This window comes from Choloepus didactylus, chromosome 7, assembly GCF_015220235.1.
Source record: "Choloepus didactylus isolate mChoDid1 chromosome 7, mChoDid1.pri, whole genome shotgun sequence".
Taxonomy (NCBI): Eukaryota; Metazoa; Chordata; class Mammalia; order Pilosa; family Megalonychidae; genus Choloepus; species Choloepus didactylus.
This window is the reverse complement of record NC_051313.1, coordinates 38,802,908-38,817,873: the sequence shown is the minus strand read 5'-3', so window position 1 is coordinate 38,817,873 and position 14,966 is coordinate 38,802,908. Positions and strand designations below refer to the sequence as shown.

At 36.5% G+C, this 14,966-nt stretch overlaps 1 protein-coding gene across 11 annotated transcripts in view; it reads right to left on the bottom strand.

Moving 5' to 3' along the window:
* Window positions 1–14,966, bottom strand: part of REV3L (REV3 like, DNA directed polymerase zeta catalytic subunit) — a 229,754-nt gene that overhangs the window by 196,763 nt on the left and 18,025 nt on the right. For 2 of the 11 annotated variants that reach the window (XM_037843749.1, XM_037843753.1), the window contains 3 exons: window positions 14,342–14,526; window positions 2,935–3,062; window positions 800–986 (listed from right to left, as the gene is read on the bottom strand). The exons of 5 other annotated variants lie outside the window; for them this stretch is intronic. In XM_037843749.1, the coding sequence (XP_037699677.1) occupies window positions 800–872 (73 nt within the window). In that variant the 5' untranslated portion in view covers window positions 873–986; window positions 2,935–3,062; window positions 14,342–14,526. The remainder of the gene's footprint in view (window positions 1–799; window positions 987–2,934; window positions 3,063–14,341; window positions 14,527–14,966) is intronic. 4 more of the 11 variants (XM_037843752.1, XM_037843755.1, XM_037843750.1 and 1 more) reach the window with 3 other exon arrangements.

Here is a 14,966-nt window from a genome sequence, read left to right as displayed (position 1 = left end):
TTAGACACCTAGATCAGACATATCCAAAGATTCTTTATTTCATAAATCTGACCCTCTTCAACTAATGTAAATAAAAAGATTAGAAGCATATCTTGCTTTTCTTTTGAGATTACATTACCATATAATTTTAAAAAGAAACTAGGTAAGTCTCATTTACCACTTTTAATACTTCAAAGCACCTGTATCTGCTCAACACTTTTTTCCACATTTTGAAATTTCTAAGTTTTAAGTTTGTTTTATTTATCCTTACAGGCTTATTAAGTATTAGTGATGTTAAAACTTCTATCCATAAAAAAACTTTCCTTTAAAAGGCATTACCACTTATACTTTCAAAGTACTTTCTCAACAAATACAACAGCAAAATGACATAGTACAACAACAAAGGAAAACGCTAATGTTGATTTCTTACTGGTATAGTACCTCATGTCCATTTAATTCTATATAGTCCAAGGAGAGAAAAATACACACATATAGGTTTAGCTACTTGACAACATGTTGCACTTATGGGGGGGAGGGGTGTTGCTGACAGGGCGACGCTGAAATGAGACACAGACACAAAGTTAAGATTTAAGGGAGCAGGGGACCCACAGCATCGTGTGCCAAGTGGGTGCTGATGCACCTGTGCTCCAGTTATTTATTCATTTGTTACACAAAGCTAGACTATGCTACATGATCAAAAGCATTCAGGGTCTCTCAGATATTAATCTTTACATCCTGCTGCAGATAAGAAGGAACAATCTGGGGTCAATGGTTAACGCTGCTGTCATAGTCACAAGACACACATCTTTACAGGGCGTACCTACAACGGCGTTCCATGCAGGCTTGTGACCCAGCGTTCCAGGCCACCGCCCCGGACATGGTCTAAGTGACATGAAAAGCTTGGTTCCCCACGTGTCCCCCTTTTTGTTTCTTCAATGCAGACAGGATGGACCAAGCAGCTTCTTTCTGCTTTAGATCTGAGAGGGTTTTTCTTGTGCATCTGAGGACTAAACAAAGACATAAGATGATTAACAAAATTAGGAGACTACTACCCAGGAACCCACCACCAAGGGATTTAACCCATACTATAGGATTTAATTTCTCAAAGCCATAGGCAATACCTTGCATTGTCTCTGATTCTGATAGAACATTAAGTTAGCATTTTGGATATTATCTACTATTTCTTGCAATTTTAAAATATCCATGGTAAGATTACCATGATGTCCGATTAAATGTCTCTTGACTCTATCCCATGTAAAATGGGTGTTGTTATATTTATGGGGAGTGACACAAAATGTTGATGTATTCCAATCACACTGTAACTTAAACCAGTATCTTAAGTTCTCAACTTCCTTCCCTACAAGGAGAACAGCATTCTCTAGATCCACGAGATGAGCATTAACTTCTTTGTCAATTTGTAACTGTTCCCCCCATGCTTTACTTGCATTTCTAAGCCATTTTTGAACAAATGCTGTAGTTTGAATAGATTGATGTAGAGCTGTTCCTGCAACAGCGGCTGTGGTTGCAATAGCTATTAAGCCAATTAGAAATGCTATTAACAGTCCAAGAAATCTCTTTGTTCTTTTATATACCTCTTCTAAAATTTGTAGTAACACATGCATATCAGGTGACGATTCCCAAGGTCTGTGCTGTGAAACAGGGAGCCACAGGCCTTTGCGTCGTCTAAGAATTACAATAGTAATATTTTTAGAGTCTATGGTGTTATTCAAGCAAGTATAAAGTAAACAACTTCTATCCTCCATACAACTGATTTCCTTAGTAATAATATTAATAGTGAGATTTCCTACCCAAAAGACATAAGGATCTCTAACACAGGCTTGTATTCCAAAAGTATCTATTTTTGTAAAATTTAGAGTATAATTAATCATATAATTCCCATTCCATCTGGAAATGTTATGTAAACTAACAGGGAGCCTCCAAAGCGTATCTTGAACATAGGAATTATTTAAAGTAGGTTTGGGTGGGGACCAGCCAACGCCGTGCCAAATAATAGGATATGTTGCCGGGGTTTGAATAGTATAAGAATGATTATAATTATGAACTTCCCATTTTAGTCTCTTGTAATCAGAGCACTTTGCATTAGTGCAATTCTGAACTGTATACCCCTTAGGGGACCAGTCAGTTACAATTCCACAGGAACCATTCTGCACCAACACTCCACTAACTGCTCTACAATTATCCCAATATACTCTTTGCATTTCTGGTGACCAATGTTTTGGTATGTAACAGGTAGGGCGGGCGTTGACGAGCTTGGTCCTGAATAGTAATATTTTCATTGTAGGCAAAACTATAGCCAGATATTAGGAACAGGGATGCTTTGGAGACATTACCTCGCTTGGGTATGACTGATAACCATGCTTGCCAAGTCAGGGCCAGGCATCCTTCACCCTGTCCCACACAGAGGGGAGAAGGGGCCAGGATCCCTATAGCATGTTTCCATTATTTTATTACCTATTACATCAACTTAGATTTTATTTCACCCTCCATATTTCACTTTTCATTCTTTGAGATATTACATAATATGTTAAAATGAAAATACTTATCTAGGAAAAAGTGGTTTTAAGCTGGGAGAACATATAATCATTCAGAGTAGAAAGTCCTCTTACCTAATGCATATAATATATAAGAACAATTTTTAAAACAAAGATATGTAAAATATCTGCACTAAGAATTATGACATTATTAACTTCCCCAAGTTCACAAAAAAGATTCTTCCTTAATGCTTAACAATTTCTGGTATGTAATTTCAAAATACTTTTAGATTTAAAATGAAATAATTCTTTATAACTGTCCCTGAAGTACAAATAATTTCTACTGACACTTCTGCATAATCTAAGGTATCCTACCTCTAAATTCTGCTTGACACATTACCATATAGAAGCTTCAGCTCCACTGAAACACAATATAGTAGTGTACATATCTGATAATACTGACCTCAGGATTTTGAAAATGAAGCTCTCCTTTGACTAAAAAAATTAAAACTTGGTAAAGGTCCAAAGTTGCTACCTCTGATTCACTCTATATTGAAGCAAACTGAGCAGGGGAAAAGTTGCTTTTCCTTTCTGTAAAAAATAAAACCTGTATACACTATATCTGAAAGGATAAATAAGAGATATCTAACAAGTTATTTTATTATTATTTTATATATGTAGGCATAAAATTATTTTTATTTTATGTATTATGGCTACTTATGGATATAAAGTATTTTATATATAAAATATAAATATATATAAAATATTTGGCAAATTTTATTGACTCTTGATAGAGGAAAAATATAAATATTCTCAAACCAAGTTTTCTCCCTTTTCATACTGAAGCATAATTCAGAATAAAAATCCAATGAACATCAAATAATATAGAAAAATAAGAAAAATATTTTCATAAGTAAAACCAAAATCATAGCTTAGTTCATAAGTCATTAGGATTATTATGTTACATTCTATCTTTACAAGAACAGCCACAATTCTGGATCATATCTAATGCTCCCCAAATCTAATCAGACTGTTTTTAGTTGAAACAAAAATTATTGTAAAGTTATATTTTACTAATAATCTAAAAGGTCTCAGGATATGCTTAAAAGTATATTCCCCTACAACAGTTTCATTTTATAAATTAGCAATGCTTTGGAAATAGACACAATAACCATTATTAAGGATACTTCCCTAAAAGAGAAATATATCAGAAAACAAGATGAAGAAAAAACCCAGAGCAAAGCATAGTAGAGCAATGAGAGACAAAATCGAGAACTTCTGGTTTCCAGTTTGACTGGCAAGGCACTTAGAAATCATCACTCCTATCCTCAAAACAAGAAAAAAAGCTCAACAAAACAAAAATCAACAAGTCTTCCTAGTTCCATCAGAGTAATTAAGGTCACAGGGCAAGTGAACATCCTAAAACTGGAGAAACAGGTGAAAACAAGCATGCTTATGTCAAGACAAAAAGCACTGTCTAAAGAGACAAAGCAAGCATCAGAACCAGATTCAATTAGCAGAGATTTTGGAATTACCAGACTGGGAATTTTTAATATGCTAAGGGCTCCAATGGAAAAATGGACAACATGCAAGAACAGATAGGTAATGTAAGAAAAAAGATGGAAACAGTGGAAAGAATCAGAAGGAAATGCTAGAAATAAAAAATTACTGAAATAGAAATGAAGCATGCCCTTGGTGGGCTCATCAGGAGGCTGAAAATGGCTGAGGAAATAATGAATGAGCTTGAATATATCGACAAAAACTTAACAACCAAACTGAAAAGCAAGGAGAAAGAAGCCTGAAAGAAAATAAAAAAGGAACAGAATAGCCAAGAATTGTGGGACAATTTCAAAAGGTGTAAGATACATAATGAGAATACCAGAAGGAGAAGAGAGAAAGAAAGGAACAGTAGAAATATATGATGTGATAATAGCCAAGAATTTTCCAAAATGAATGACAGACAGCAAACCACAGAAAGCACAAAAGATAAAGAGGAAGAACTGGGAGTATACATTTGTAAGATCCTTACATTGAAGATGGTGGAGTGGTGAGGTGTGGAATTTAGTCACTCCTCTAGGACAGCAGGTAATTAGTCAGGAACTATATGAAACAGTGTTTTGCGGATTTCCAGTCACCAGCCATGCATTGTACACTAGTCTGGAACAGGAGGAACAGCGGACATAGCAGCGAAACCTGTATGTTACCCTGGCCAGGGGTCTTGATCCCCTCCCCACCCAGACCCCATGGATTCTCTTAAAGCTGGCTCCCTGAAGGAAAAAAAACAATCTGCTGGGAGCAAGAAGGGGGACTCAACCCAGCCTCAACTGCAGAATTAATTAAGAAATTAATTAACTTTTGGAGTTGAGGGTGCTTGGTGTACTGGAGAAGCGCTGGGCTCTGAAGCAGGAACCCATTCTGTGGCTCCAAAATGGCTTGGGTTTTTTTTTTTTTTTCCCACATTTTGTCCCTTTTCTTACTCTCTGACTCTATCTTTTTACACTCCAATAGCCCCTGGCAAGGGCGGAATTAAAGCTGTTGGAGAGTACCTATCCAGATAATAACCTAAAGTGCATATCTTTAAATATTCCATATTGAAACTGACAAAACCAGAGGACTAGGGAAAGTCCTTAAAAATGGATTTTTTTTTCTTTTTAAATAACTTTTCTAAGTAGCTCTTTACAGAAAGCCTCAGATAAGTGCAACTGGCCTCTGGACCCAGGCAATGGAGAGCTCAGATAGGTCTGACAGACAAAGCAATGAATCTAGTAGGGGAGACAACTCCCTAAATGGTATAACTTCCCCAAGAAAGGGAGGGGGGTAGTGGTTCAGTTCAACCGGCAGCCCTCCTTCAAAGAACTCAGACCCCAGGGGCTGGAAAAAAGAAACCGGCTTCAGTCAACCACGCCCCTGACAGGGACAGAGTAAGCCAGAAAAGTAAAGGCACTGTACCTCTTTACATTGTTTGGGGAGCTGCAGAATGAAAAGCAATACCTGCTGGACAGGACAGGAAAAGCATGCAGTCTAAAGGCCTCATAGGAGGGTCTCATTCTCAGGGAAACTCCATATTCTCCTCCTGAGACCTGGGCCTCTCTGGAGTGGGAAAATGTGACTGAGGTTGACCATATCTGAGGAGACCCTCTCACAAAAAGGCTACATAGAGGTAGGGCAAGAAACAGAAAAACAAGAGATGAAGAATACTGATAAACTAAAAGGAACCTAAGTTAGAGGTCTAGAATAAGTTGAAATGAACACCAAAGGATAGAGAACAAAGTCAACCAACAAGAAAACCCTAGGTAAAAGGGTGAAAACGAGCTCCAGAATAAGCTAATCATGAAAATCAGATGCCTAGACAGCTTAAGATAACAAGTCATACTAGGAAACAGGAAAATATGGACCAGCCCAAAGAATAAAGTAATAGTTCAATTGAGATACAGGAGTTGAAACAACTAATTAAAGATGTTCAAACAAATCTCCTAAATCAATTCCATGAACTGAGGGAAGATACGGTAAAAGAGATGAAGGATATAAGAAGACACCGCATGACAATAAAGAAGAATTCATAAGCTTTTAAAACAAATGGCAGAACTTATGGGAATGAAAGGCACAACAGAAGAGACGAAAAACACAATGGAGGGATACAACAGATTTGAACAGGCAGAAGAAAGGATCAGTGAACTGGAAGACAAGACATTTGAATTCATACACACAAAAGAACAGAAGGTAAAAACAATGGAAAAATATGAACAGAGTCCTAAGGAGCTGAGTGACAACATAAAGTCCACGAATATATGTGTCATGGGTGTCCCAGAAAGAGAAGAGAAGGCAAAAGAGGCAGAAAGAATAACAGAAGAAATATTCACTGAAAATTGCCCAACCATTATGAAAGAAAATTACAGGTTCAAGAAGTACAGCATAGCCCAAACAGAATAGATCCCAAAATACCTACTCCAAGACACTTACTGATCAGACTGTCCAATGTCAAAGACAAAAAGAGTACTCTGAAAGCAGCAAGAGAAAAGCAATCCATCACATACATACAAGGGAAGATCGATAAGACTATGTACAGATTTCTCCACGGAAACCATGGAGGTGAGAAGACAGTGGCTTGATATATTTAAGATATTTAAGAAAGAGAAAAACTGCCAACCAAGAATTCTATATCTGGAAAACTGTCCTTCAAAAAAGAGGGAGAGATTAAAATATTAGACAAAAAGACACTGAGAGAGCTTGTGAATAAGAGACCAGTGCTACAAGAAATACTAAAGGGAGTGCTACAGGCTGATAGGAAAAGACAGGAGAGAGAGAGTTGGAGAAGAGTGCAGAAATGAAGATTATCAGGAAAGGTAAAAGGAGAGAGAGGAAAAAATATGACATATAAAACCCAAAGACAATGGTAGAAGAAAGTAGTGCCCTTACAGTAACAACACTAAATGTAAATGGATTAAAATCCCCAATAAAAAGACACAGATTGGCAGAGTGGATTAAAAAACAGGACCCATCATTATGTAGCCTACAAGAACAAGGACAAAAACAGGCTGAAAGTGAAAGGTTAGAAAAAGACAGTTCACACAAACAATCAGAAAAAAGTGAGAGTAGCTATACTAATGAGACAAATTAGACTTCAAAAGTGAAACAACTAAAGGAGACAAAGAAGGACACTATATATTAATAAAAGGGTCAATTCATCAAGAAACCATAATAATCATAAATATTTATGCACCAAGCCAGAGTACCCCAAAATACATGAGGCGAACACTGAAAGGAGAAGTAGATACCTCTACAATATTAGTTGGAGACTTCAATAAACCACTCCCATCAATGGACAGAACATCTAGACAGAGGATCAATAAGGAAATGGAGATGTTGAATTATGCAATAAATGAACCAGACTTGACAGGTATTTACAGAACACTACACCCCACAAAGCAGGATACACATTTTTCTCAAGTGCTCATGGAACATTCTCTAGGATAGAACACATGTTGGTTCAGAAAGCAAGTCTCAACAAATTTAAAAATACTGATATTATACAAAACACATTCTTGGATCATAATGGAATGAACTTGGAAATAACAGGCATAAGGCCGTAAAATTCATAAATATATGGAAGCTAAACAACACACTCTTAGGAAACCAGTGAGTAAAGGAAGGAATTATGAGAGAAATTAGTAAATACCTCGAGGCAAACAACAATGAAAATACAACATATCAAAACATGGGATGCAGCCAAGGCGGTGCTGAGAGGGGAATTTATTGCCCTAAATGCCTATTTTAAAAGAGGAGAGAGAGCAAAAATCAAGGAATTAACTGTGCACCTCAAGGAATAACATAAAGAACAGCAAACTAACCCAAAGCAAAATAAATGAAATTGAGAGAACAGGAAAACAATAGAATCAACAAAACAAGAAGTCAGTTCTTTGACAAAATCAATGAAATTCAGGGACCCCTAGCTAACAAAAAAAAAAAAAAAAAAAAAAAAAAGGGAGCGGATGTACATAAATATAATCACAAATGGGAAAGGAGGAAAGGAGACACAACTACTGACCCTGCAGAAATAAAGGAGATAATAAGAAGATACTATGAGCAACTATATGCCAATAAACTAGACAACTTAGACAATATGGACAACTTCCTAGAAAAGTATAAACAACCAACATTGACTCAAGAAGAAACAGATGACCTCAACAAACCAATCACAAGTAAAGAGATTGAGTCAATCATCAAAAAGCTCTCAAAAAAGAAAAGCCCAGGACCAGATGGCTTCACATGTGAATTCTACCAAGTATTCAAGAAAGAATTAGTACCAATCCTGCTCAAATTATTAAAAAACTAAGGAGGGAAAGCTACCTAACTCATTCTATGAAGCCAACATCATCCTAATACCAAAGTCAGACAAAAATACTACAAAAAAAGAAAATTATACACCAATCTTTTTAATGAATACAGATGCAAAAATCCTCAACAAAACACTCGCAAATCGAATCCAGCAGCACATTAGAAGAATTATACACCATGACCAGGTGGAATTTATTCCAGGTATGCAAGGCTAGTTCAACACAAGAAAATCAATTAATGTAATATACTACATCAATAAATCAAAGCAGAAGAACCACACGATCATCTCGATTGATGCAGAAAAGGCATTTGCCAAATTTAACATCCTTTCTTTTTATTTTTTTAACAAAAAATTTAAAAACAAAAAAAAATTCAAACAATACCAAAACAAAGGAATAAGAAAAAACAAGTAACATAAAATAACTACATTGTTTTCAACATGTTCCTACCATACCCCAAGAAAATTAACAAACCATAACCAAAGAAATAAGAAAAACAAATAACCTAAAATAACCACATTGCTTCCAACATGTTCCTACCCTACGCCAAGAAAAGAAACAAATAATAACAAAGGAATAAGAAAAACCAGTAACCTAAAATAACTACATTTCTGCCAAGTTGTTCCTACCACACCCCCCAGAAATTAACAAACCATAGTTTCCTGAGCATTCCCATAACATTAAGTTTATCCTCCAAAACTTACCTTATTATCGTTCCCCCTTCACTATTTGCTGTCTATCACTAGGTCCCCTACATTCTACAATATTAACCATTTATTTTACATATTTCACAGAGTTAACATTAGTGGTAACATACAAAATCTCTCTTTTTGTGCCTGGCTTATTTCACTCAGCATTATGCCTTCAAGGTTCATCCATCAACATCCTCTCTTGATGAAAACACTTCAAAGGATAGGAATAGAAGGGAACTTTCTCAATATGATAAAGGGAATATATGAAAAATCCACAGCTAACATCATACTCAATGAGGAAAGACTGAAAGCTTTCCCTCTAAGATCAGGAACAAGACAGGGATGCCCACTGTCACCACTGTTATTCAACATTGTGCTGGAAGTTCTAGCTAGAGCAACTAGGCAAGAAAAAGAAATAAAAGGCCTCCAAATTGGAGAGAAAGAAGTAAAACTTTCACTGTTTGCAAATGAGATGATTCTATATGTAGAAAATACAGAAAAATCTACAGCAAAGCTACTAGAACTAATCAATGAATACAGCAAAGTGGCAGGCTACAAGATCAACACACAAAAATCTGTAATGTTCCTATACACAAGTAATGTGCAACAAGAGGAGAAATCAAGAAAAAAATTCCATTTACAGTAGCAACCAAAAAAATCAAGTATTTAGGAATATACTTAATCAAGGTCACAAAAGACCTATACAGAGAAAACTATAAAAACTGCTAAAAGAAATTGAACAGTACCTAAAAAAATGGAGGAACATACCATGTTCATGAATTGGAAGACTAAATATAGTTAAGATGTCAGTTCTACACAAACAGATTTATAGATTCAATGCAATACCAATTAAAATCCCAGCAACCTATTCTGCAGAAATAGAAACACCAATAACCAAATTTATTTGGAAGAGCAAGGTGCTTCAAATAGCCAAAGATATCTCAAGAAAGAGAAACAAAATGGGAGGTCTCACACTACCTGACTTTGAAACATATTACAAAGCTACAGTGGTCAAAACAGCATGGTACTGGCATAAGGATATACCGAAAAATGGAATCGAATTGAGTATTCAGAAATAGACCCTTGCATCTACAATTGATCTTTGGTAAGGCAGTCAAGCCAAAGCTACTGGAACAGAGCAGCCTCTTCAATAAATGCTGTTTGGAGAACTAGATATCCATTTCCAAAAGAATGAAAGAGGATTCCTATCTCACACCTTATACAAAAATTAACTAGAAATGGATCAAAGACCTAAACATTAGCATTAAGACCACAAGATGCTTAGAAGAAAATGTAGGGCAATATCTTAAAGATACTGTGATAGGAGGTGGATTCCTAGGCCTTATACCCAAAGAGTGAGCAACCAAAGAAGTAATGGACAAATGGGATCTCCTCAAAATTAAGCACTTTTGTACATCAAAGAACTCTGTCAGAAAAGTAAAAAGGCAGCCTACACAATGGGAGACAATATTTGGAAATCACATATCAGATAGATAAGAGTTTAATATCCTGAATATATAAAGGGATCCTACAACTCACCAACAGAAAGACAAAACAACCCAATTTTAAAAATGGGCAAAAGACATGGACAGACACTTTTCTGAAGAGGAAATACATATGAAAAACATATGAAAAAATGCTCAACTTCACTGGCTATTAGGGAAAAACAAATCAAAACCACAATGAGATATTATCTCACACCTACGAGAATGGCCATTATCCAAAAAATAGGAAATTACAAGTGCTGGAGAGGATATGGAGAAAGAGGCACACTTATTCACTGTTGGTGGGAATGTAGAATAGTGCAACCACTCTGGAATACAGTGTGGCAGTTCCTCAGGAAGCACAGATTTGCCATATGACCCAACTATTCCATTGCTAGGTATATACTCAGAAGAACTGAAAGTTTAGACATGAACGGACATTTGTAAACCAATGTTTATAGCAGCATTATTCACGACTGCCAAGAGATGGAAACAGCCCAAATGTCCATCAACGGATGAGTGGATAAACAAACTGTGGTACATACACACAATGGAATATTACACAGCTCTAAGACAGAATAAAGTCACGGTATATACAATAACGTGAATGAACTTTGAGGACTTTATCTTGAGTGAAGTTAGCCAGAAACAAAAGGACAAATACTATACAGTCTCACTAATATGAACTAACATTAATGTGCAAACTTTGAGAGTTAAAAGCTTGTAACACAGGCTATCAGAAGACAGAAAGAGGGTAGAAATCAGGCATTTGATGCTGAAGGACTACAGAATGTTCAGGATTGATTGTATGGATCCAAAAATAGACAGCATAATACTGTGTGATGGTAGCACAATATTACAACTACATCGAACAAAGATGTCTGTGAGTAAAACTGAAAGAGAAGGGCTAGGGGCATGTATGACACCAGAGGTAAAGACAGACAATAAAGACTGGGACTGTATAACTTAGCAAAAACTGGAGTGGTCAATGATTGTGACTAAATGTACAAATATAAAAATGTTTTTACATGTGGGAGAACAAATGAATGTCAACCACGCAAAGTGCTGAAAAGGGGATGGTATTGGGGAAAAGGTATAATCAAAGCAAATTGGAGTCTATGGTCAATAGTCTCATTGAAATATGCTTCCATTAAATATAACAAAGGCAATATACCAGAGTTAAATGTGTATGAGAGGGGGATATAAAGGAGGGATATGAGATTCTTGGTAGTGGTGTTGTTGCCTGAACTTACTATTATATTGTACTGTATGATATTTTATTTTTCTATTTATCTTTTTTATTTTCTTTTAAAAAAACTTTTTTCATAGTGATTAATATGTTCAAGTGCTGACTGTGGTGATAAATGCACAACTGTATGATGATACTGTGAACAACTGATTGTACACTGTGGATAACTGTACAGCATGAGAATATATCTCTATAAAATTGTAAGAAAAAATATAAATAGGGATAAAAGTGCTGGAGAAATAACGGAGAGAGGGATGTACCTAATTACTGTTGTGAGGAGGCAGAATTTTGTAGCCTATCGAGGACAGAGTGGTGGTTCCACAAGAAGCTAAATATGTGGGTGCCAAAAGGTCCTGCAACCTTATTATGGGGTATTTACTTGGAAGATCTGAGAACAGGGACATGAATAGACATTTGCACACTGATATTTATGGAGGCAGTATTTATGATTTACAATGGGTGGAGGTGGCCTAAGTGTACATCGACTGAGGAACAGAATGGTGAACTGTGGTGTATGCATATAATGGAATACTGAGCAACTGCGAGAAGGACTGAAGCTGTGAGACACACAATGAGGAGAATGGATCCTGTAGACGCATCTTGAGTGATGTACTCCAGAAACAAAGACAAACATTATAATGCCTCACCAGTATGGACTATTACAATGTGTAAACTCAGAACTGAATCTTAGAGCACAGCTTATCCGGGAAACACTTATTGTAATGGTCCCTAGATTTTAAGTTCTTGCAGCAGTCACATTTATTCCTGAATTGTAATGGCTATTGCCAAATTCTGAGATGCCCATCCCTCTGTGTATAACCTGATCAGTCCCTGGAATTTTGGGTATCTGTGTGACACCTGAAACTCAGAGCTTGAGCTCGGCTGATACGAATGTCAGTATTAGCACATACAGCTAACTGTTAAAAAAAGCTGAAAGAGTCCAGACTTCAATTCAAGACATGAGTGAAGCAGATCTGTTTAGGACTAGGGAAAAACAGGCCAAAGGGTAAACGGTAAAGGACAATACTGACTGTGTTTTAAAACTTCAACTTCCATGTGAGACCAAGGGAAGAGATATTTATTTGGTGCAGGATCTATATTTTCTAAACAATTTAACTTGTACAGTCAGTTTGTTCAAATACCATAATTACATGGAACTTTGAATAGGAAGTGAGATCTAGTAGGTTTGTATAGATTACTGTTAAATAGTGACACACCCTAAAGAAATAAAAATATATATGCAGGGGCCCCCTGAGGAACTAGCGGGAAATGCAGAAGTGTTGGACTTCCTCATCTGAGTTGTTGCTGATGTTCTCACAAACACTGAGGACTGGTGGTTTCAGGTGCTGAGCCCTCTATCTTGGGGCTTACCCTTATGAAGCTCATTACTGCAAAGGAGAGGCTAACCCTGCTTATAATTGTGCCTACACGTCTCCCCTTGAGTGCCTCTTTGTTGCTCAGACGGGCCCTCCCTCTCTAGCTAAGCCAACTCGGTAGGTGAACTCACTGCCCTCCCCACTGCGTGGGACCTAACTCCCAGGGGTGTAAATCTCCTTGGCAAGGCAGGATATGACTCCCAGGGATGAATCTGGACCTGGCTTCGTGGGATTGAGAACATCTTCTTGATCAAAAGGGGTATGCAAAATGAAACAAAGTTTCAGTGGCTGAGAGATTTCAAACGGAGTTGAGGGGTCACTCTGGTGGGCATTCTTATGTACTATATAGATATCCCTTTTTAGGTTTTAATGTATTGGAATAACTAGACGTAAACACCTGAAACTATCAAACTCCAACCCATAAGCCTTGACTCTTGAAGACGATTGTATAACAATGTAGCTTACAAGGGGTGACGGTGTGATTGTGAAAACCTTGTGGATCGCACTCCCTTTATCCAGTGTTATGGATGGATGAGTAGAAAAATGGGGACAAAAACTAAATGAAAAATAGAGTGGGAGGGATGGGGGGGTTGATTTGGGTGTTCTTTTTTACTTTTATTTTTTATTCTTATTTTTATTCTTTCTGGTGTAAGGAAAATGTTCAAAAAATAGATTGGGGTGATGAATGCACAACTATATGAAGGTATGAAGAGCTGATTGTACACCATGAATGACTGTATGGTATGTGAATATATCTCAATAAAACTGAATTAAACAAATAAGATCCTTATATTACAGAATCTGTGTAGTATTATAGGGTAGAAGGTTGTGATTAATTACAGATGTGTATTACATACCCTAGGGCAACCCACCAAAATAATTTTTACAAGAGGTATAAATAAAATAAGCAAACAGTGAAAGAAAACGGAATAATAAAAAATATCCAAGTGGCCCAAAACAAGACAGAAAAAGAGGAAAAAAAGAAACAAATAGAATAGAAAACAGCTAGCAAAATAGTAGCTTTAAACTAATTACTAATACATTAAATGTAAACAATCTAAACAAACCAATTAAAAGAGTATCAGACTGATTAACCAAGTAAACCCCAACTATAGGCCATCTATAAGAAACTCATTTTAAATATAGTGACATAGATGGGTTGAAAGTAAGAGGATGGAAAAAGATATGTGGGGAAACAATTCTCCATGGGTCTCTGTTCAGATAGCTGAACCTACTTCTCAGTACTCGTCTGCAACCACCTCCCATTTTCTCGTTACTGACACAGGATATAAAATGGAAAGCCGGGAGTCGTGTGTCTGTTGCCAGCATCGATGAAATTCATGGCAGGCTAACTTGTTAGCTTGCAAGAAAGTAAAATCTCAGCCCCTTCACAGTTCTTGACATGATATACCATGCAAACCTGAATCAAAATAAAGGTGGAATGGTTATAGCAATATCAGATAAGGAAGACATCAGAACAAGGAATGTCATCAGGGATAAAAAGCCAATTCACCAAGAAGACATAAGAATCCTAAATATGTATGGATCTAACAAAGCTTCAAAATACATGAAACAAAAACTGATAAACTAGAAAAAGAAACAGACAAATCCACAATTACAGTTGGAGACTTCAACACTCTTCTCTCAGTATTTGACTGAACAAGGAGACAAACAGAAGGAAAAATTCAATCTCACTAGTGACAGAAAAATATACAAACCCACAATGAGGTGTCATTTACACCTATAAGAATTAACTTAAAACTTAAGAAGTCTGTCAATTCTAAATGTTGGTGAAAATATGAAACATCAGAAACCCTCATACACTGTTGGTCGGAGTGTAGCTTGTTACCAGCACTTTGG